At 35.3% G+C, this 24,665-nt stretch overlaps 1 protein-coding gene across 6 annotated transcripts in view; it reads left to right on the forward strand.

Annotated features, from left to right (window-relative positions):
• The window catches only part of JAKMIP2 (janus kinase and microtubule interacting protein 2), a 215,034-nt gene that overhangs the window by 147,198 nt on the left and 43,171 nt on the right, over nt 1-24,665 (forward strand). For 5 of the 6 annotated variants that reach the window (XR_004232163.1, XR_004232166.1, XR_004232165.1 and 2 more), the window contains exons 5-12: nt 393-491; nt 5,073-5,219; nt 6,476-6,616; nt 10,596-10,652; nt 11,558-11,677; nt 14,306-14,434; nt 18,685-18,768; nt 19,461-19,523. Coding sequence is in view for 3 of the 6 variants with exons in the window: in XM_031953682.1 (XP_031809542.1) it covers nt 393-491; nt 5,073-5,219; nt 6,476-6,616; nt 10,596-10,652; nt 11,558-11,677; nt 14,306-14,434; nt 18,685-18,768; nt 19,461-19,523 (840 nt within the window). In the remaining 3 variants the exon portion in view is untranslated. The remainder of the gene's footprint in view (nt 1-392; nt 492-5,072; nt 5,220-6,475; nt 6,617-10,595; nt 10,653-11,557; nt 11,678-14,305; nt 14,435-18,684; nt 18,769-19,460; nt 19,524-24,665) is intronic. The other variant, XM_031953683.1, reaches the window with a different exon arrangement.

A 24,665-nucleotide genomic window follows, 5' to 3' on the forward strand; every position in this document is an offset into this window, starting at 1 on the left:
AACATTTGAGGACCAGCCTAGTTAAGCTGAAGGAGTTTCATCAGCAAGTTAACCATAGGGTAAGGAATTTGGGGGTCACAACCACTCCCAAAGACTATCAAGCTGGAGAGAGGTTGTAATCTATACCAATGGGAGAAGTGCCTTTTATTTAAATTGTCCTACTAGCTCCACCTTTCCTAAGAGACATAGTAGGAAGTTTCTTCTCTCAAATACCAACTCTGGCCTTGATTGAATGGGAGAATGGTAGGGGAGATGGAGGAAAGATCTTTCCTTTTTCTTCCCTGATCAAGAAAATGTGTTGTTATCACTCTTTCAAGCTGGGTAGAAAAATTACCAAAGATTTTATTTTCCTGAGAACTGATGAAAAGTACTTTATTTCATTCTGTTTACAGGACTTACGAAGAAACCAGAAGAGAATTGCTGAGTTGAATGCTACCATAAGGAAGCTAGAAGATAGAAATACATTACTTGGAGATGAAAGAAATGAGTTGGTGTGTATTCAGCCACTTTTGTTTCTTTTGGGGGCCTCAGATGGCTTAGGTTAGCTTGAATAATGAAAGAATAAATCATAATTACTTACCTCATTTCAAAGAGTCAGTGTCTGAAATAGTCATCTAGGCATGGAAGCTAGGTAAATTGAGCATTAGGTCTGGAGGCAGCAAAAATTTAATTCAAATCTAGTCTCAGATACTTCCTAACTGTGGGATCCAATCCTGGGCAAGTCACTTAATCCTGTTTATCTCAGTTTCCTCATCTGTAAGATGAGCTAGAGAATAAATGACAAATCACTCCAATATATGTGCCAAGAAAACCCCAAATGGGATCATCAAGAGTCACACGTAATTGAAACGACTAAATAATAACAACAAAATGGAGATAATAATAGAATCTATCTTGTAGGACTGTTCTGAGGATTAAATGCGCTATTTGTAAAGTTGTTAGCATAGTGCCTAGTGCATACTAAGAGTTAAGATAAATGTTTTGTTCCTTTCCATTAAGGGGAAAAGGGTGGGGGGGGGGGGAGAACATATTTGCTAATACATTTCTATTTTCCTTCCCTTTTACTTCTTTCCTCCGGTATAGCCTTATCATGTTAGGAATAAGACCCTAGACTCTCAAAAACTGTGCCTATGGAAAACAAGCTCTGAGTTCTACCACCAGGAGGTTAGGTGATACAGTTGGACAATAGATTTGGAGTCAGAAAGAACTGACCCCTCATCCTGCCCCAAATGATTACTAGCTGTGTGATCCTAAACAATCCCTTCTCAGTCTCTATTTTTTAATCTGTAAAATTGGGATAATGATAGATAACATTTATTTCACAGGATTGTTGTGACAAAAATATTTAATATGCATAGCATTTGTAAACAGCAAAGTTTACATATTTTATTTAAAATAAATGATAGCTCTTATTATTATTTCTATCAAGTTAGAAAGATCTTCAGCTTGACAGATTATGTGCCTGCGTTCTAGGAACCATGCAACTAGGGTTAGAAGTTGGTGACAGCAAGGTGTCTCAGTGAGTAGAATACTAGCTCTGGAATCAAGAGGACTTGAGTTCAAAGATACCGAACTGTGTAAGCCTAAGCAAGTCACTTACTCCTGATTGCCTCAAAAAAGTCTCACTACCAAATAAAGAACTTTTTAGTCCTAGTAGCTTATTAAACTATCTGAGGAAGCTAAATGACACAAAGTTTGAAGCACTAAACTTTGAATCAGAAAGAATCAAGTTCAAATACTGCCTCCAAAATTCATTAGCTCAGTGACCCTAGAGAGATCATCACCTGGAAAAGTCAACCAAAGCTTATTCATTTGAAAAGTGAGGAGTATACACATTGATTTCTAAGATCCTTTCTAACTATAAATCTATTATCTTCTGATGAACTTAGATGTGGAATTTTTGTGATATACATGACGAGAGGGAATATCTATGCTGATAAAAGTCCCTGTGTGTCAAGTATTGCTTTAAATATCTGGTATCTCTGTTTGCAGTGCTCTGTGACCTCAATCAAATTTATTCATGCTAATCAAATTATATGTTTGTCATTTGGGAAGAAAATGCATTCATAAATTGGGTGCACTCTACAGTGTAAATTAATAGGGAATAAAGTTACTGAATTGCAATATTGGAAAGGGCCTTAGAATCCATCCAGTCTATCTCTGTCTGAACATGAATCCCATTCTGCCTTTGTCTCAAACTTGTGATGAGGAAGATCTTATCCTCCTGAAGTGACCCATTCATTTTTGGACAACTTTAATTATAAGCGATATTCTCCTCTCTCTTATATCAAGTTAAAATCATTTTTCCTACTTCTGCTCTCACTCTGGGGCTAAGAAAAATAAATTTAATCTCTTTTCTATTTAAAAGTTCTTTAAATACTTATTAATAGCTCTCATATCATCCTAAATATTTTCTACAATAACATTCCCAATTTCTTCCATAGATCCTTATATAGCATGGTCTTTAGCTCTCTCACTTTCTTGGGTCCCCTCCTCTATATATGTTTCAGCTTTTCCTTTCTAATGTGAGGCAGAGAGACCTGAAAAGGATTTTCCAATGTGTTCTTACTAAATCAGAGTACAGTGGGAACTCCACCCACCTCTTGCCTTCTGGATATTGTGCCTGTCTTAAGGCAGTCAGGAATAGTATCTGCCAAATCAGCTGCTATGTCAGAATTAATTCTCATTGAACTCTAAGTTCCCCAAAGCATCTTTTCTCATGAACTTTTCTCTAGCTATGTGGGCCCATTTGTACTTGCAAAGTTGATTACTTTTTAAAAATCCAAATGTAGGACTTATACTGATAATTGTTAAATATCATCACAAAGAATTCATCCCATTGAAATAGTCTTGATGCTTGATCCTTTTATTCACTAAGGTGTGTACTCCCTCCTGGTTTTACACATTTGATAAGCATGCCAGCTGCACCAAGATGGATAAAAATGTTAAATATCATAAAAGCAAGGACAGGTCCCTGGAGGCTCTCTTACTCCACATATCCAATCCAAGTTCTATACATTTTACCTCCTCGACATCTCTAGTGTTGGTGCTTTTCTCTCTTCTCACGTTAAAATTCTAGTTCAGACTCTAATCAGTGCTTGTCTGAATTGCTGCAATACTATTCTGCCTCCTGCCCCATACCTCTTTTTCCTCTGATCCATCTTCCACATGGCTGCCAGAGATTTTCCTACTTAGAAGTCTGATTATTTCATTCATTCCTCACTAAATTTCTAAGGCTTCTTATTGTCTCTGGGATAAAGTATCAACTCCTCTTTTTTGGAATTTGAAACCCTTGACACTTATCTTCTTTCTTTTCTGACCTTGCTCTACATCATTACATTTCCTGTACTCTAAAGATCCAACCAAACTATCCATTTTGATTTTCTTCAGATATAACATCCCAACTTCTTCTCCTATATTATCTTTGCACAACTATATCCCCCATGCCTTGAATTTATTTTGTCCTCATTTCCATTTCCCATTACCCCTAGTTTCCTTCAAAACTTAACAAAGGTTTAAGCTCTTGATTCTCAAAATCTTCCCTGATTCTCTCATAAGCTAATGTGCCATTCCCATCATTTCTTTTTACCTTGTACTTATATATATATTTTTGAATATGCTTATATACCAAGGTTATATGTAGTTTAACTACATTTCCTTGTAGGTCACTCCTCAGGTCACCATTTGACTCATTGTTATACTTAATTTTTATTATCCTGAGATCAAAAGCAATCTAAGGGTATGTTTGAATGGTTTAATATTAATTGATAAAATTGTTATTTCTTTCTTACAATTAATCAAATGGCTACTTTTAGCCTACTAATTATTTTTATTAATAAACTATAGAAAATTTTTTTTCTAAATAGTATTCGTATTTATTAACAAATAAAATGAACAAAAAACAGATGTCAAAGCCATTATCAATTTTTTTTTTAAAGAATTGAGAGTATTTAGCCTAGAGAAAGAAAACTAGTGATAGTCATAATTGCTTATCTTTGAGTATTTTCAGGATCTTTGAGTACTTTCAGGATCATCATGTCAAAGAGGAATCAGATTTGTTCTGCTTAATCCTGGAGGGCAGGACCAAGAGCATTGGTTTTAAGCTGAACATAATTGGATTTATGAACAATAGAAGGAAAGGTATTCTAACTATTCAAAACTCACTATATGAGATGGTAAGCAAAACAGTCAAAGTCTTGAAAAATAAAATAAATGAACTTGCAAGGATGTTGGGTTAGAAAAGATTCCTGTTTAGGAATGAATTAAACCAAATTACCAATGAAGTTCCTTACAATGATGAATTTGTGTGTGTGTGTTTGTGTGTGTGAGAGAGAGAGAGAGAGAGAGAGAAACAGACAGAGACAGAGAGAGACAGAGAGAAAGAAAAAAGAAGCAGACTGAGTCTATCTCAGAGACTGAGACAAAAACAAAAACAAATGGAAAAAAGAGATACTAAAGCAGAGGGAGAGAAAAAGAGAAAGACAGAGACAGAGAAACAAACAGAGAGGGAGAGACAGAGACAAAGAGAAATACAAAGACTGAGACAAAGAGAGATTGAGATGGAGATAAACAGAGAGACAAAGACAGATGGAGGAGACAGAATCAGAGAGACAGAAGCAGAGACGGGCAGAGACAGAGGCAGAAGAAACAATCAGAAAGATAGAAGAAGAGAAATAGAGAAAAAGAAAGTATGTGTGTGTGTTTGTGTGTGCTCACATGCGCTCACGTGTATATTATACATGTGAATTTGTATGCATAGATAGATGAAAAATGGGGAGAAGCCAGAATGGATTTTCCATTTATCAGGAAATGAGATTTGATTTATTCTTTGAAGAATCCACAGGACTTAAATGGAGGGAAGAAAAGAGAAAGGACTTGTTAGATAGATAGGAGAAATATCATCCTCAAAGATCTGCATATGAGAGTAAACATATCATGTTTTAAGAACAATTAACCTAGATAAGACCAGTAATTGTTTGTCTGTTCTTTTGTTTGTTTTATTTTTGTTTTTTGTTTTTACTTTTCAGTTGGGGGTAGAGTTAAGAGAAACCTCTTTGCTTATTTCTTTTCAGTTAAAACGTGTACGAGAAACTGAAAAACAGTGTAAGCCTCTCCTGGAAAGGAACAAGTGCCTCACCAAGAGAAATGATGAGCTGATGCTGTCTCTTCAGCGAATGGAAGAAAAGCTAAAAGCTGTCACCAAGGAGAATTCTGAAATGGTTTGTATCACCAGAAGTGTGGAAAAGCACTAGAACAGTATAATACAAGGGAAGCGATACTAAGTTTCTGGAAAACAAGGCTCTACTGCTTATAATGCTTGTGTTACTCCCTTTCCCTGAGCTTTGGTTTCCACATCTGTAAGATGGGAATAACAATTACTGCACAACCTACCTCACAGAGGTGTTGGGAAGAAGGAAAAGTGATTTATAAGAATCAGAGTGCTCATCATTCATAGTCATGTTAGTCATAGTTACTATATTAAATAGTAATAATGTTATTCCACAGAGTAGGCTCATTGGTCAAAGCAGAAAAATGAGCTCATTTTCTTCAAGTCTGATTTCTTCTACAGCTAAGAACCAAAAAGATTGCTGCAAATAATAAATCACTTGAAATTGTCACACACATTTGAACTTGCACTTTTAGAATTTATAATTATGTAAAATATGGTACTTGACTCCAGTCCAGTGAAAATATGCGGTATATATTTAAATGATGTGACCATTCAGGGGATTCATTGTACACACTAAACAGAACCTGGCTGTAATATAAGCTAGCACTAGAGATTATTCACTTGGCTATCATAGCCTTTTTTAAATGTTTAAAGATATAAGAATGTTTACAGGAAACTCAGAGTATCTCCCTGTGAGTCTTGAGCCAGTAGAGCTTCCCGAACAAGGCTTTAGTCAAGCCCTTTATTAAGCTGTGCACAGCTTTCTAGGAATTATGCTACCATGCAGTTGAGAGACATAATAGCCCTTTGGGTACCATGCTATCATAATATCAAGATACAACATGAAGACCATCACATAAAATTCAGTAGAACCCAGAATGAATACATAGTCTTCACAGGCCAACAAAGATTATAGCTATACAAATAACTATAAATGTACTGTTTTGCATTTTCTATAGCAGATGAAATATAGTAAGGAGGGTCTGTTAGGATTGATCTTCAAACCTAAGAGAATCTATCTTCTCCATGAATTTTCTTTTCAAAAGTCTCTTATTTCAGGAAGGATGAGATGCTCCTCTCTCCAAGATAGGGGATTATAGATATGAAATATGTTGCATAGTATTAGGTCACATTAGTTTGTAAGTTGGTTTTGCTTAAATGTTTTCCTTATTAGAATGGAAGGTTTGTTGGGCAGGTGGGAGAGGTATCTAAGAGAAAATAACTTTGGTGTAAAAAGAAAAGGCAAAAATTTCAAATATATATTTCTCTTTTTCAACCTTATTTATGTTGTAATTTTTAACTTAGAGGGATAAAATGACATCACATCCTCCTTTGAAGAAGTTAAAGTCTCTGAATGACCTTGACCAAGCTAACGAAGAACAGGAGACAGAATTTTTAAAACTTCAAGTCATTGAGCAGCAAAATATTATTGATGAATTAACTAGGGTAAGTTATAATCACACCTTATATATTTATTATTGATTAGTAGGTATATAAAGATCAACATTGTTGATAAGGCCAACTCAGGGACCACCTTTTATAGTTTGTTCCTCTTCCCTCAAACTACTTGATCAGTATTTTGTTGTCAATAATCTCTGTCCATATTTTTTTTTCCAGTAGAAAATAAATTCTCTGAGGGCAGAAACTATTTCATTTTTAAGTTTGTATCAAGAGCATCTTGACCTCAATAAATTCTTATTTAATAGGAAATGTCCCCAAGATAGATCCAGTGCCCTGGCACAAAGACCAGGGATCACACATTAGCTTGTTAAGCTTCAAAATGCCATACAGTGAGTAATCAGTGTGCTTCTACCGTTAGGCACAAGCTTGTCAAGGACTTTCCTCAAGCCACCAGACTCATTCTATCACTCAAACAAAAAGTACTTACTAAATACCTGTTTTAAGATAACTTGTGTAATACTAAGAACACTGGATTTGGGAATGGAGAGACCAGGATTGAGATCTTGTTTCTGATATTTCGAACTGCACTGTTAAAACTATAGACAAGTCACTGAACCTAATTGTGCCTCAGCCCCTCTTTTATCAGTCAGATATCAAAAAGATTTGTACTGTCTAATTATTATTGTAAGGAATTATTGTAAGGAAAATTTTAGGGCACTATGCAAATGAAAATTGTTATCCTGTCATGAGCAAGAAAAGCATAAAGGTTTAAAAGAACCTTAGAGATTTATCTAGTCTGGTACCTGATTGTATAGTTGTTAGAACAGAAAACTAGAGAATCTAAAAAGCTTGTCTAAAGTTACTTGGGAAAATAAAAGAAAGAGTTCCTACACTCATAATATTCTTAGAGTAATTTCATAAGGTCTTAGTGTAACCTAGAGCATACTCAAAGAATTCAATTTCAAAAATAAATTAACTCATACCATGCCTTATATTTTCAAAGTACTATCATGGGGATTAGGTTAGGCAGTTATGATCCTCTCCATTTTAAAATGAAGAAACTAAAGTTCAGGGAGCATAATTTAGTCATTAACTCTGTGTGATCATTGGCCTTGATGTCAGAAGGTCTTTGTGTTATGTATCTCTTAGGGACAGCTTTGGTTGGGGCATCATTAATGCAGACTGCTTGTTGTCCCCAGGGGAAGTCATGTACCTTATAATTAGTAACAGACATAACAGAATGAAGATCTGATAAGTCCCAATTCCACTGGATTTCCTATTATACCATCCATTTCGGATACTGGATATCCTGAGATGTGGAGCTATTTCCTTTCTGCCTTTTTAAATTCAGCACCCAACCAAGTTGTTTAGACAAATATTTGTTGAATGAAAAAGAATTGATCATTTGCAATGGTGGGTTTACTTTAAAAACAGGTAAATTCTTGAAATCTAGAGAACCCCTTTGTAGTATAGGAGAGTTCAGATGAACCAGAATCACATAGAGAAAGCTTTTAACACAACTTTACTTCTTCTTATAAGGGGAGGAAGAAAACAGAAACCAATGGAGAAAGTTTTGATATGTGGCCTCCATTGTCTCTAATGTACAAACAGCACAGTAGGGCTGTCTACTTCTACACTGTCTACTACTACTACTACTACACATTCAAATATGTACTACATGATGGGATCAACAATCTAATAGAAAGCCCAAAGACCATAAGGTGCCAAACTTATATGGAGTTTGAGATAAATAATCTATTTATCAGATACTACTCAATCATCCATAAGGGAATATAATAGGATAGTTGGGACCAATAAAATGAGATAATTTTCCAAATTTCCAAAGGATTAAAGTATTGAGAGCAGAGAAATTAATTTTAACTCTTTCACAGAGCAAGAGAAGTGCTCTATAAGGGAAGTGGTAGTGGTGCTGTATAATACATAGTCTCTAGGTAAAACATACATCCTAAGAAGAAAGGGGACACACATTCTTGATGGTAGAGTGGTTTGGGACATATAAGCCAAGTTGTTATATAATAAATCAAATCTTGTGAGATTCCCTCCCACCTCACCCTAGGGTGACTGGAAAAACCCAATATACATCCCAAGGGTGGCTTGGCACAGAGCAGGTAACCCAAGAGGACCTGTAGAATCTTAAGTCTTCTTAGATTCAGTGGGAGAATTTGTACAAATTCCACCTTCTGAAACTAAAGCTCAGTGAGGTTCAGTGACTTTTCCATATCTATGAGGTCATCTTTAGGCTCAGTTTCAGGAAAAGAAGGATCCAAGATGTCTTCAGAGAGACTGCCATATCTACTTGGTCAATCTGCTCAGAACTTGTTTCAGCATTTGCTGATTTTGGTCTTCCCTGCAAATTTCTTAACATTCCAAGGATCACTCAGGAGGTTTTAGATAATTTAAGTGATACATATACCCTTTTTCACATTCTGTATCTCTATGGGCTAGTCTGTGCCCTGTAATATTCTTCTCTAAAATATAATATTTTCTTGTTGGGGTTTCCTTGGAGTCTCTGGAGGCAGCCTTAGTTTCAGTTCAGTAATCACCCTAAATGCAGCCAATATTAAAGTCTAAATCCTTTATTGTCTCCTTCAAAGTCTTGTCTCCTTTCCTGCAGCCCAGTTAGCTTTCTTAGAGGCCTTCTGTGGTCTTGGTTCCAAGAACTTGAGCTCTGGCTTCTGAATCTCCCCAATTGAATCCTGGTTGAGGCTCCTAGGTTATCTATCTCTTAAAGATGTGTGAATCTTGTAGAACTATAGTAAGTACTAAGTACATGTACTGAACTAGAGAACTGTTAAGTACCATGCTAAATTAAATAAGTATTGTCTCTATCAATTCCATTGACTTGGCACCTTGTTTCAAGTTCTGGCCCATAACAGTCCCCAAACTAGATTCAAGGAGATGTGGAAGGGAATGCTGAATCCAGGGTATGTGAGTGCATATAATAGCAAAAATGCTAATATAAATCGACCTGTCATTAATCATTCTGCAGTGAAATACTCTTGAAATTCTCCATACACAATTACCTTTGAAATGCAAAATTCAAATAAGGTAAAGTGGCATGTTCTAACCTACCCACATTTTTTGTCCCTCAGAACTAAGAGGTACATAGAATGAGACTGTTGGGATTTAGAGCAAGGAGATTGAATGAAGAACAAAATGGAGAGAAGAGGAAAGAAATAATTTCAAGAACAAGGGTTCTTAGAGAAGCCTTCACCTTCTCTTTCTCACTACTATCATAATAAATTTACAGAATTTCACAAGTGATATTACATAAAACAGCTGGAATAAACTTTAGAAGAAGGGGGAAAAAAACATGGAATGTTAGCCATGGGAGAGTCCTTAGAACATATGGAATGTCAAAGATAGATGAGACTTTAGAACATAATATATTAATTGTCTGAGCTGCAAATGACCCAAACACACAGAATATCAGGCTAGGTAGAGACTCTGTGGTAGCCAGGTGGCCCAATGGTTAGAAGATTGGGCTTAAAGGCAATAGGACCTGAGTTCAAATTTGACCACAGACACTTGCTAGCTATGTGACCCTTGGCAAATCACTTAACCATTTTGCCTCATTTGTAAAATGAGTTGGAAAAGAAAATAGCAAACCACTCCAGTATCTTTTCCAAGAGAATTCCAAATTCACTCACAAAGAGTTAGATATAACTGAAATGATTCAAGAACAACAAAGAGACTTTGGGGGTCATTTAAGTTCAATTCAATCATTTCACAAATAAAGCAATTGAAATGGATGTAAGCCCAGAACAACTGTTTCTTGCAAAAAATATATCCCTACTGCCAGAATATTATTTTCTGTGGCTTGAAATGTATGAAAATTTATCAAGGTAGGAGAATGTTCTAAGATGACTGCAAAGAATATTGGGGACTATCGTAAAGAAAGGCTTTTAATTTACTAAAGGAACAATAAAGCTTTCTTCATAATACAGCAATATGACAACTTGTACCAAATGGGTCTGACAAACTCCTTAATCTTATTTTTCAGGACCGGGAAAAGCTTATCCGTCGCAGAAAACATAAGAGAAGTTCCAAACCAATTAAGGTAAAAATGAAAAGTAGGTTTATTATGCATTTGGCACATGCTGCTGTGGAACTGGGCTTGCTAGGGAATTGTCTTGCAACGATATGATAAGCCAAATGTAGAACTAGACTGTAGCACTGCCTTAGGGAGAAAAGAAGAGGTAAGCTCTCCTCTTCACATTTCTCAGAAATGTTGAACAAAAGTATGCTTTCATTAATGCATTTGCTTTAATTGATATTCATTCTATTTTTTTGAAAGGCATTTTGAGACTGAGGTATTATTAGCCATTTATAGGCCTTGCATAAATCACTTCCCCTTCCTTTGCCTTAGTTTCCCCCTTTTGTAAAAACAAATGGGACAAAGTAGAAGGTTTTAAAGATGCTTCTAGCTCTATTTTTTGATTCTGATTTTTTTTATTAAAAGCTTCCATAATAGAAATAGATGCTTTTGGGGGATCTATTAGTATCCTATAACAATTTTCAAAAATTATGTGACTGCTTTTAAGTCTCCAAAATTCAGAGATTCCAAAGGTCCAGAGATCCCTCCCTTTCCATTGATCATCTGGAATCTCAGAGGCTTTTAACTGGCATCATTAGAGCATGAAACACTTAATCTTTGAACCTTATTGAGCTGTCCACTGTGAGCCCACCAGTGATTCTATAAGGTAAACAATCCAGTCAATAGTTCTCTTAGGGAGATGAACTGTGTTCCAATTCTGTTCTCCTATCTCTATTCCACTAAGAGATTTCTGGACAGTGGCAATGACTTTTTCATACTTGCTGTGTTCATTTATTCATATCAGGTTTAGGTATTCGAGAAAATAGTAATTGTTGTTGTTGCTATTATCATTATTATCATTATCTCCATAATCAAACTGAATTTCCCCAAATCATGTAGGCAATTTTCTGTTTTGTTTTCTCCTTTAGAGGCCTATTTTGGACCCATTTATTGGATATGATGAGGACTCCATGGATTCAGAAACATCATCCATGGCCTCCTTTAGGACAGACAGAACACCAGCCACTCCAGATGATGACCTGGATGAGGTAAGCTTTTTCTCTGTCATTTTAAAGAAATTGTCTTCTTTAATTTCCCTTTCAAGCCTGCTCCCCAAAATTACACTTATTATCTATTATTATTTCTTTGCAATACTTTACAGTATTCACTAACGTACTTGTGAGTACACAACAGTTGATTTTCTAACCTTTTACTAACTCCATAAAAAGTCCTTTCTTAGAGTTGAGCCAAAGTTTTACCTCTTTGACTTCAACTCAGTCATCCAAAAACTTTGCTTCCATGAGAAGACAGTTATCTTCTCTACACCTCATTCAAAAAAAAAAAGATAATAATAATATATCTATCGATCATTGATTAATTATATCTTTAATATAATTGATTATAATTACTTAGCTTAATATCTAAACATTATATGTTATCATTGTTTTTGATTAATATTATGTTTAACTACCATTCATCGAATAACACCATTTTGGAAATAAACACGCATCCGATGTTCATTCTCAGTTGATGTCAGGTCCAGCTCTGAGAGGAGGCAAATGAAGGTCAGGCTAGTGGGGATCTCTTTGAGAATAGATATTGTCCATTAGTAGCATGTAGAGGGGAGGAAGGAAATGGCAGAGGAATATTAAGAAGAAAATGAATAGAGATCCTGCTTTTTTTTTCAAAGTGGATCTTCACACAATGGCATTTTTTCTGTTATGCTATTTCTATTATTTCTGTTATATTTTTATGTTATTATGAACTGTCCTTCACTAAATATTTCTCTGATGTTCATTCTGGTGTACAAGTGATATTAGTTTCTGAAAAACAGATCATAAGTGCTAAGAGGTGCTACTAATCTGAAAAGTCCATGAATCCAAACTTTCCAATGAACTTAATGCTTGTTGTCTAAGGATCACCCTAGCTAACTTTGAAGTACATCATTACCAGAGGGTTGATCTCTAGATGACCATTTCTTTAGCCAAATCAGATCATGAAGATTATATGCTAAACTACATTGTCTTATATTTGTAAAGTATTCTCTTTATCCACACAGATAGTAACAATATGATTGTTTAAAAGATTTGCTGTATCTATTGTCAATTCTAGCAGGCTACAACTATTCTATGCATGAAAATCTCTACCATGTTATCAGTGTGGGCACTCCCTCTACCAGTGTAAATTGTAATCCTAATCAGAAGTGACTGTGGCCAAGAAAAATGCTAATCATTTAATTGCTGGTTTTAAGAAATCCTTTTTGGATTAAATTGAATTGAACTGAATTGAATTGCATTGAACCTGAGATTTCCTAGGCTAATTTTCTGGGGACAGATCATATTTTAAAACTTTCCAGTTTTGTTTAATTGACCATACCAATAAAATCAGAGCTCTAATTATTTTCTTTAATGTGAATTAAGGAAAACAAATTATTTCTGAAGTTCCCAGGTTCAGTCCTACCTCTGGCACATATTGGTCATATGACCCTGAAAAAGTCACTTATCTCTTGGTGTTCTGGAACCATAAATCACAGAGAAAATTTCAGTCCTCTCTTACAATCATTTCCTGACATAAAAAATTCCTCCAATTCTCTTAGATTTATTCTGTCAGTTTCTTTTGCTGATTAGTTGACAAATTGGTGAGACCATAGCTTTTAGTACCATTTTAAAAAATCTATCACAAGTATTTATGAAGTATTTACTATACACTGGACATTATACTAGGCAGAGGAAATATGTCAGGTAGTATAAGTGAAATGCTGAAATTAGTGGTTTTACCCACATTGTTAATAATGATCTTAAAGGAAATGAAGATGATAAGTCCTGACTTTTGATGTGGAGGATAAGGACTAGATCTGTATTATTGTTTATGTAAGAAATTTTATGGTTTTTCAGTCATGACCAAGTCTTCATGAACCCACTTAGGATTTTCTTGGCAAAGATACTGGAGTGGTTTTCTATTTCCTTGTTCAGCTTTTACAGATGAGGAAACTGAGGCAAACAGGGTTAAGTAATTTGCCCAAGGTCATACAGCTAGTAAGTGTCTGAGGCTGAATTTGAATACTGGTATTTCTGGCTCTAGGCCTGGTACTCTATCCATTCCACCACCTAGAGTGAAGAAACTCCATCTACCAACATAGAATGGCACCTTTTTTGTAACTCACAGCCTTAAAGACTTTTCTGAAGCACCAAGAGGTTAAGTGATTTCAGTGTCCCATAGTCAGTATGAGTTAGACATGGGACTTGAACTCAGATCTTCCTTGATTTCAAATTTAATTCTGCATCTACTACTACAATGCCTTTTAATTTATATATGAGCAAGCCTACTTTTTAGAATTGCTAAAGTATGATGTAATAAAATTATAACCAATATAACAAGAAATTATATGTAGCTATATATGTAATTATTTTTATGTAGTTGTAACAAAAAAATAACAAATGATCAAATGTTTCTTTTCTTAAAAAAGAAAAATTTCCAAAAGGCCAAAGTTTACCATTACATAAAATCTAGTCAAGACATTCATTGTCCGTGTATACAAGATTCTGTGTGGAATTAAATCTTTTTTTTTTTTTTTAAACTGCTGCAGTGTCCCCTTTCAACATCCCTCTCAGTCCACAATTGATCGAATTGTATACTGCATCTGTCATTAATCCTTTGGTTTCTTTGTTCATCTAAAGAGTTTGGCAGCTGAAGAATCTGAGCTGCGGTTTCGCCAGTTAACGAAAGAATACCAGGCTCTCCAGAGAGCGTATGCCCTTCTGCAGGAGCAGACAGGAGGGATCATAGATGCTGAAAGAGAAGCCAAGGTTAGTGTCATTTGGAGAGAGGGCTTTGAGCTAGCGCAGTCCAGGAGTAGCCTAGAATCACCATGAGAGGAAACAGAAGCAAGAGGCCTTCCTCATATACTGTGCTTCTCTGAGGGGTGTATGAGTGTGAATGAGTGTATGTTATGTGTCTGAGAGAGAGAGAACAAGATAGAGAGACAGAGAGAGGAGTGTATCATAAGAGGCTTTATTCTTTTCAAGAAACATTTCAATGCTTGCTTTAATAGAAAATGTATATTCTCATAATTATACAAAGCTGAATTTGTGAGTCTGCCTTTCCTCATTAAAAGCCTTTAGCCAGTCAAAGGTAAAGGTTTCATCAGTTCCTATCCTTGGATAACTATCAGTTACTTTACAAATAAGAGAGGAGCCCACAGATATTTTGTAACCATAATGGTTTAAACAATATCATTTTTTAAAAAATCATGTGTTTTCTGTTGTATTAATACACATGTTTTAGTAGTTGTATTTGGCTAGAGTATATATATAGTAGTTTTATCAGTGTTCTAAGTGTATATTTTAAGTCTTCATAGAAAGTCAGAATTGAAAGCAACTTTAGAGATGGAAAATCAATTCCAGTCCTTAACACTCTCCACAATATTCCCATCAAGTGATCATCATTCTACAAAGGTGAGAGAAGGTAAGGGCAGGAAACAAGCATTTAAGTGCCTACTATGTACCAGGGATCTATGCTAAATGTTTTGCAAATATCTGTTATCCTTACAACAACCTTGTAAGGCAGGAGCTATTGTTATTGTTGTTTCCATTTTAAATTTAAGGAAACTGAGGCAGACAAGTAAAATAGCTTACCCAGGGTCACATAGCTAGAGTCTGAAAGACATATAGTAATGGAGAGCTTACTACTTAAAAGGCAACCCATTTTACATTTGGTCAACTCAGATTATTAGTCTTTCTCCCTGTATTGAGTCAAAACCTACCTTTTGGAACTTTTCATGTTGTTCTAAGTTCTGCTTTTTGGGGATAGGCAAAACAATTCTGCTATCTTATCTGTACGATAGCCCTATAGATAGATTTAATTAAAGATATTAATCTTTCTGCCAATCTTCCTCTTCTTGTCTAATGCACTCCTGATTTGTTCAAGTGATCTTTGGGTAGTCTAATTTCTATGCCCTCTCTATATTGTTCACTCTACTTTGGATATACTCCAGTTTACCAGCGTGCTTAAAACATAGTACCTAGAAAGAAACACAAAAACTCAGGAGTAATCTGATCAGGTCAGAGAAAATTAGAACAAACATGCTCCATACTGTGAACATTATTATTGTAGCCTATGACCTTATAAGCTTTGGAACCAAGCATTGTACATTGTCAACTCATTTTAAGCTTGTGGTTCCTTAAAATCTCCATTTTAAGGAGATTTTAAGGAACCACAAAATCTCCAGATTTTTTTACACAAAGTATTATTTAACCACTACCCCCCACTATGCCAAAAATATATTTTTTAAAATTCAAATTGAGGATTTCATATTTTTTCCTATTCCTTTGAACACAACACTATAAAAGTAGGCTAAAGGAATTTACAATCTATTTTTAAATGTATATCTGTATGTCTGTTGTATGGATAGCTATAAAAAAGGTAACATGAGTCAATTGTTATTAAGTATATGCTTTTAGTTACTTTTCCAATGGTGGTTATGTGTTTGCATTTATTAATAAACGCTCTCATCTGGTTTCCATTGTCAAGCAATCAATTAATAAACACTTAATAAGCACCTACTACGTGCCAGGCACTGTTTTAAGCATTAGGGATACAAAAAGACAGTCCCTACCCTTACGTAACTTACAATCTAATGGAAGAAACAATGCAAAAAAAAATTACACAAAGCAATCTATATACAGGATAAGTAGGAAATAATTAAAAGAAAGAAAAAATTAAGAGTTAAAAAAGACTTCTTGTAGAAGGCACAGTGTTTAGTTCAGACTTAAAGGAAGCCAGGGAAGTCAATAATCAGAACAGAATTGGTAAAGAGTTAAAAACTTACTGAGCTATAACATAATGTAATGAAACAAGGTTATTTAACCCACTTGAGTCTCAGATCCATTCATTTGCTTCAAAAATTCAGCTCAATGCTATAGAACATACTAAGAAGCATAAGATTCTCAAGGAGTTTAGACTCTAAAGAGATAATATCAAGATATGAAAAAAATAATACCAAATTGCAAATTAATGATACAAGTTGTAAATGCAATAGGAATCTTCTTCCAAGTCTGAGCTTCCAAATTGACAAAATAAAAATAAAATAATATTTAGGATCCCTCCCACTTCCATGATTACATATGAAAAAAAATACATGATTTAAGACAATGGTTTCAAACTCAACAGATGCAGGCTGCATAGTATTGTTCAGTCATTTCAGTTGTAACCCTTTTCTTCATAACCCTATTTCGGATTTTCTTCCAAAGATATTGGAGTGGTTTGCCATTTCCTCCTCCAGCTTATTTTACAGGTGAGGAAACTGAGGCAAACAGAGAAATTACCTGCCCAGGGTCACACAGCTAGTAAGTTTGAGACCAGACTTAAACTCAGGTCAAAAAAGCTTTCCTGATTTACAGACTGGGTGCTCTTGTGCATTATGACGCCACCTAGCGACCCTCAGCTGTTGATTTGGTGTTAGTTTAGTTTTGGGAGACATAACATAACATAGGCTTTATTGTGTTTTTATAAATTTTGTTAAATATTACTTAATTACATTTTACGATTGGTGTGGCCACATTTGTGAATTTTTCTTGCTGCATTTGACTTCTCTGATATAAAAGAATAAGTACAGGAAAATTCACTCAATGGGCCTGATTTTGTTAGTAAAATAGTGATATGGATCTTCAGTAATGGTAAACCTTATGTGTTGTATATTGACTTAGAAAACCACAAGTTAACATTATCTTTATTGTAGTGTGTTTTTATTTATGTTAGATATTTTCCAATTACATTTTAATGTAGTTTAATTGTTCTTGGAATGGTCAAGTTAAAAATCTCTTGTAGTAGATCTCTAAGGTTTTATATATACTTCAAAATCCACTTAATAATTTGCCATTATGTAGTCGGTAAAAGCCCTTTGCCCATAATGAGCCTGTAAAGTAGGTAGTAAAAATAGTATCTCCTCCACTTTGCAGATAAGAAAATTGAGAAATAGAAAGCTAAAGTGATTTGCTCTTAATCATTTACAAAATTAATTGGTGTCAGAGGCAAGATTTGAATCCAGATGTCCTAACACTACATTGTCTGTTTTTCTACTACCACAAGTGCCTCTCAAGTACATGAATTCAGAGGAAAGTTTGTTCTGAATGGACAAAGGAATACTTCATGGAGAACATTTTGAAGGATATGAGAGATTCATATAAGTAAAGAGAAGAGACAAGGGCATAGTGGGTGTAGGGAACAGTATGAGCAAAAAACACAGAGGAAAGAATGTACACTAACTGCTCAAACAATGAACAAATTGATCTGGTTGGAGTAAAGAATTTGTGCTGGTGAGTGAGTAGTAGAGATACTGCAGAAAATCAGCAGAACACAGATTTGGATCTCTGAGGTCATTTAGTTCAGAGAAATGTGCCAGGCACTGTTCTAACCCTGAGGGATTAAATAAACAAAATAAATAAATAATAAATAAAAAGTATGGCCTCACCCTTCAAGTATGGTAGAGGCAACATAAGTAACAATGAAAAAGTGGTGGATGGAGTTTGGAGCTACAATGCCATGTGTGGGGAAGTTGGATTCTAGTGTGCAGAAAGAGAAATAAAGTGTAAAAAGACAAGAAATGTGGGAAGCCTTAAGTTGTGAATGATTTCAAATGCTAAACAGAGGGTTTTATATTTGATCCTGGAATAATAGGGTAACATGATTAATAGTTAGGAAAAGTGCTTTGGCAGCTGGGTAGAAGGTGGATTGGAGTAGATTCATATAGTTTGAAGTTCAGAAGAATAATAAGAAAGAAATCAAAAAGACTACTGAAGATATTAAGTACCCAGCTAAGGACTTCCAGCTTCCTCCTGTGGGCATCAGAGAGAAGCTGAAAATTTTTGAGCATGTGACATGGTCAAAGTGGTAGTTTTACAAAGATTATTCTTTTTTTTCAAAAGCAAATTGAATTGCGGCTGTTTGTGGTTTAGTCTGGTTTAGTTGAGTTTTAAAGCCAAGGAAGGTTTAGGATCAAAGGAACATGTGACTGGCTATTCATTTTGTTTATTAAGTTCTGGAATTTTGATTCCATTAGGCCCAGGAGCAGTTACAAGCAGAAGTGCTCAGGTATAAAGCCAAAATTGAAGACCTGGAGGCAACTTTGGCTCAGAAGGGACAGGTAGGTAATCAGCTAATTGAACTTTTCCCCCTTCAATCTCAAACTATTCCATCTAATTTTATTCTTGTCAAATCACTGATTTATGCATGATTTTCCACACCCAAAGTCTGTTTGGCTGAACCCAATGCCCTTTCTTACACTGTATTGAATTGCTCAGTTCCCCATGAACAGTCAGTGGTTTGGATCCCCAAAGTGGATGAGGCCATACAAGAGTAATGATGACCAAAATCCTGACAGACATACTAGCCTTGGAGTGACCTGCTGAGAAGCTAAACCTAGGACCCTCACTGTGCTCCTTATGAACCTGCTGCATCTATAGCTTTGCATTGCAATGTTTTCCATTCCCATGTCCTTAGCCTGTACACATCTGTCCTGATGGAATGAACCCTTTTCACCTCTTTCCTCTGTGATCATCTCTGAGTCCCCCAAAGGCTGGTCCTGGATTCTGTAGACTGATTTTAAAAAGCTCTAGTGGGGACTTTAGAAAGTCTCTATTAAGCAGAGCCCCAATTTCTACATTATGTGTCTGGATGGAGGTGGGGGATGTCAGCCATTCTTTAGTTTTGGCAAGCAAAGGATCCAGTTGAGAAAAGACAGCTGGTTAAGGGGCTGGCTCACAAAGGGGTTTGGCTTCAGTGATCTTCAGGGCTGCTCTTTGAAATGCTGACTGCACACTATTCTTTGTCAAACAGGATTCACACTGGGTAGAAGATAAACAACTTTTCATTAAGAGAAACCAGGAGCTTTTAGAAAAGGTATGTGGGGTGCACCTTCCTAGAGGGGGCAGACAAGGAAGTGATGAGGGATCCAGGAGCAGCAGAGGGTATTCTCAGGAGTGGCACATGGGGCCTTGGGGAAGTGGGAGGCTGTACCAGTGCTAGTCTACTGGCTACTTACCCATCCTCATCCCCTTCATCATCATGACCATTAATTAATTATTGTTGTGTGCATGGCTCTCTGCTGGGCATGGTGCAAATTATTTTAGAAGAGATGTGATCCCCAAAACTCATGGACTTTGATAGCTCTGTGTGTGTGTTTTTGTAGAGACAGAAAAAGACAAAGAGAGATAGAAATAGAGACAGACAGACAGATAGACAGAGTATCAGAGAGACAGAGAGAGAAAAAGGAAGGAAACAAGGAAAAATGGAAGGAAAGAAGGAAGAAAAAGAAAGGAAGGAAGGAAGGAAGGAAGGAAGGAAGGAAGGATGAAAGAATGAAAGAAAGAAAGAAAAAGAATTTTTTCTGTAGATTGTTCAGTGTCTCATGAATACAAGTCAGGCTATTCTACAATCGTTTGTATTCAAAGTTGATTCTGCTAATAGTAATGACCATTGTGAGTATGTTTGTGCAAAAAAAAAAAAAAAAGATAACTGATTACATGGCAATGGGAAAACTGGGTTCTAATTATCAGCCACTATTAGCCAAGTCTTTCTCTGTTAATAATCACAAACAGGACATCTTGCTAGGGTTTAATATGGGAGAGTGGAAAGAATAATTGTGCATAGAGTCATTAGGTTTGGTTCTACTATTTGTAATCAAATCACCATGCCACTCTGGTTCCCAGATTTCTTATCTGTGCAATAGAATGGGCTAGATTAATCGACTACTAAGGACTCCTTCATCTCTAAAAATGTTATGATACTATGAAGTATCAATTCAATTCAAGAAATTTGTTTTCCAAATCTATCATATGTTATTCTAGGAGTTTGAGGAAAGATGAAATAAAGCCAGGATGTAGTTCCTGCCCTCTTGGAGCTCAGAGTCTAATAGGATGTACATAAAAGAAATATCTGTCTTTTTAACTGTAACTGTGATTTAATCAATATAAAGAGCTCCTCCTGAAAAATGTCCTATCAATGTGGACCTGCACTCACTTTGAAATTTGAAATTTTAGAAAGATGCCTCCAGCAGTGAGAAATTAAATGATTTACAGCCTAAAGTATGTCAGAAATCCTATTTAACTTCAGGTATTACTTATTCCAAAGGCCAGATTGCTATATACCATGCCATACGTCTATATAATATGAAATAAAACATTTGTGATTCTTATGTTCCTATAAACTCATGATCTTTACTTATGTCCTTATGACATGAGATAAAACAAAAATTTTGATGAAGTCTGAGGGAAAAAGAAAGGAGAGGATTGTTCCAATTCAATAAAATCATATTCATGCATATATTTTGGCCCTAGATATTTAATTCAAGTGGTATTTATTAAGTCTCACCATATTCAAGGAATTGTACAAGGAACTAGGGAAATGAAGCAGGGGGGGGGTAAAGACAGTTCTTCTGTCATAGAACTTATATATATTCCTATGAACTTATGATCTTTACTTATGACCTTATGACATGAGATAAAACAAAAAAATTTATGAAGTCTGAGGGAAAAAGAAAGGAGAGGATTAATCCAATTCAATAAAGATTTTTCAACAGTTTACTGACTAAAGAACACTGTGCTAAGTGCTAAAACTCCTGCCCTATTTGGGCTTACAGTCCCAGAAGAGGAAATCACATATATAAAGTTAAGTCTAACACAAAGTAAACCATAGCAAGAGTAAAACAAAAAACTTTGTGAGGTCCAAGAGAGAAGTGTGGTTACCAAGCAGTATTAGGAAACACATCATAAAAGTGTAACACTTAAATTAAGAATGTATAAAAATTCAGTTGTTAAAGAGGAGGATTGGGGTATTTCAGGCATAGGAAATAATATAAAACAAAAACACTTAATAAAAATTGCAGAGTGTGTTCAGGGGACTGACAGTAAGTCTAATTGAGATAGACCATCAAATAGATGTAGAAAAGTTAGGAAGGCTTTTCATTGTAGGGGACCTTAAATGCCAGGCAAAAGAGTTTAAACTTTACTTAATAGGTACTAAAGAGGCAATGAAAATTTCAGAAAGGATGACCTGACCAAATCAATGCATGTGGAAGATCAGTCTTATCACAGTAGCATGAAAGGTGACTCTTGGTGTTAGGGAAGCAGGGGTGTAGAGAAGGTGGGTGTAGGATGAACTATTATGTCAGGAGACTTCTGCAATAATCTCAAGAAGTTGGCAATTAGCATTTGTACTAGAATGATGGCTGTGGAAACTGAGAGGGACAAATATAGAGATACTACAGAGGTAGAACTCATGATTTCTCATCCAAGAGATTACCAACCCAATATATTCAGGAAACCAAATCAGGCAAATAAAAAAGCTGGGCCTAAAGCCAGGAAATAATTAAAGCCAATATTCAATTATAGGCATGTAGATGATCTATTGGGGCATATTAACCAGAGTAGATTTTTAATCAAAGATTGCTTTCCCTTGCCATTTACTTTCAACAACAAGCAGTTATACTTTGTAAGTATAAATTAATTTTAATACCATAGTACTCCATTGATGTTTTTATCTCATTTATATGGATTACTCCTTTTAATAATGCAGATTGCAACCCATCCATGATTGCCTCTCTTGTATGTTTCTTGTTCATATCCTCCCATAAATTTTTCTTGGAGAGAATCTACACAACATATTAGGGGTTTTGTCTTGACATTATAAGGATACCAGTGGAATATATGGACTTCTATTTTAATAATTATTGACTGCTCAAGAGAGATAGAGACTGAGAGAAAAAAACAGAAAGAGACAGAGACAGAAAAATAGAGATTAAGATAGATACAGAGATACAGAGACAGACAGAGAGACAGAGACTTAGACTGAGAGAGACAGAGAGAGTTCCAGCAGGTATCTAAGTAATTGGTATCTTCCATCACTATATATCTTCAAAGTTCTGGAGTATTTTTTGAACTCTTAATTTATTTCTTCTTTCTGTCCAAGTGCTTTGTAATATATCTTCATAACTCTATAACTTCCATTTCTGCCTTCACTGATCTTTACTAAAATGCTCTCCATCATACTTCCTCCCCTCTGGTTCCTGGATCATGTCATATGATTATATTTTCTTATTATACAATGTTATTCCATTTTTCCCTACTCCTCTTTTATTTACCCTGCACTTTTGAATGATAGATGCTTTTCCAAGATAATATTTCAGTCATGAACCTATCCAAATCTCAGCGTTGAACCTATCAAGTCATTTTTGCTTGTTGCAGGCAAAATAGTTCCCTTTCCTTATGATCATGTTTTGAATATTTATATAGAGGTACCAAAGTACATTTTTCCTAGATTCTTTCTTAGATTTTATCTTCTGTGAACTTCTAAGGAACTCTACTGCTATTCTTCATTCATTATGGCTGTGGTTTCTAACTTAATGGATAGGTAGGCATTTTCCTGCCTTCTCCTTTCATTTCATCTCAAACCCACTGAATAACTCTGCTAGAGATGAGAAAAACATAAATATAGGAGGTATTTGTCTTAGGTGTCATCCACTTATTAATCCCTTATTTTACAGATGAGGAAACAAACATCCAGAGAAGTTGAGTTAACCTAACATCGCACAGATAATAAATAGCAGAGCCAGGATTTGAATTCAATCTACTTAGCAAACCAACAGTTGTTTCTACTACAATACATTCCCCTACATTATATATATATTTGCAAGGTGATTCCAGTTATGGGTAGGAGTCAAATCTATGAATGAGGACATGGTACTCTTAACAGCCACAGATCAGCTACAGAACCTGAACTAGGCAGGTAGCGTAGTAGATAGGACAGTGAATCTGGAGTCAGAAAGACCCGAGTTCAAATTTAGCCTCAGACATTTACTAGCATTGTGATTACCAGGTCATTAAGATTCTGACTATTTCAGTTTCCTCAACTGTAAAATGGGAATTATAATAGTACCTACTTGAAAGCATTGATGTGAAGATTATGTGAGACAATATTTGTAAAGCACTTAGTTCAGTGCTTGACATTAGTAAGAGCCTAATGAATGCTATTTCAATACTAAATTTATTTTGTTAGCCTCTTGCCTATGAAATAAAGCTTCCTTCTAATTAATTTTCAAGAATAATCAGGCCACAAAATCATATTCATGCATATATTTTGACCCTAGATATTTAATTCAAGTGGTATTTATTAAGTCCCATCATATTCAAGAGACTGTATAGGAAGCTAGGGAAATGAAGGGGAAAAAAGACAGTTCTTACCTTCAAGGAACTTATATTCTAATGAAGGCATTACCAAATACATAGTATACACAAATTAATTTCAAGGGGGCAGTAAAATACCATATTTGGGGGTTGAAGGAAGGCCTTATATAAAAGATAGAACATAAAAAGATCCTGGAATTAAATGAGGGATTCCAAAGAACAGAAGTGAAGAGGGAAAGATTTTTAGGTAGAAAGTTGAGAAAGGAGATATAATCTATGAGAAGCCTCTGAGGCAGGAATTTGTGTACCAGGAAAAGCAAATAGGCCACTTTGGTGGGAATTAAAGAGTACATGGTGGAAAATCATATGAAATAAGTCTGAGGACACTGGCCACAATCAGATTTTGCCCAGAAGACCACATAACCATGGATTTAGAGTTGAAAGCAAATGGTCATTTTGCCCAATCCATTCCTTTTGAAACTGAGGAAACTGGGCCTTGAAGAGGTTAAATCTCAAAGTGACAAAGGTTATAACTAGCAGAACTAGAATTTGAATAGTGATTCTCCCCACTCTATAAGAGCTGTTTCTCATGTATCATACTGTAAAGGACCCTAAATGTCAAGCAAAGGCCTTCATATTTTATATAAATAAAAATGCAAACCACTGTCACTTCTTTTTTTATTATATTTTATTTATTCTTTTTTAAATATTACCTAATTCCCCCTATATCCTTCCATCTCCCTTTCCCCAGAGAACCATTCTTTATGCTGGAAAAAAAATTTAGATAGAAAAATAAAGAGAAGAAAAATTCAGCAAACCTGTTAAATTTATCCAAAAAAAAAAATCTAACTTTATATGCAAT

The sequence above is a fragment of the Sarcophilus harrisii genome, chromosome 2 (assembly GCF_902635505.1).
Source record: "Sarcophilus harrisii chromosome 2, mSarHar1.11, whole genome shotgun sequence".
NCBI lineage: Eukaryota > Metazoa > Chordata > Mammalia > Dasyuromorphia > Dasyuridae > Sarcophilus > Sarcophilus harrisii.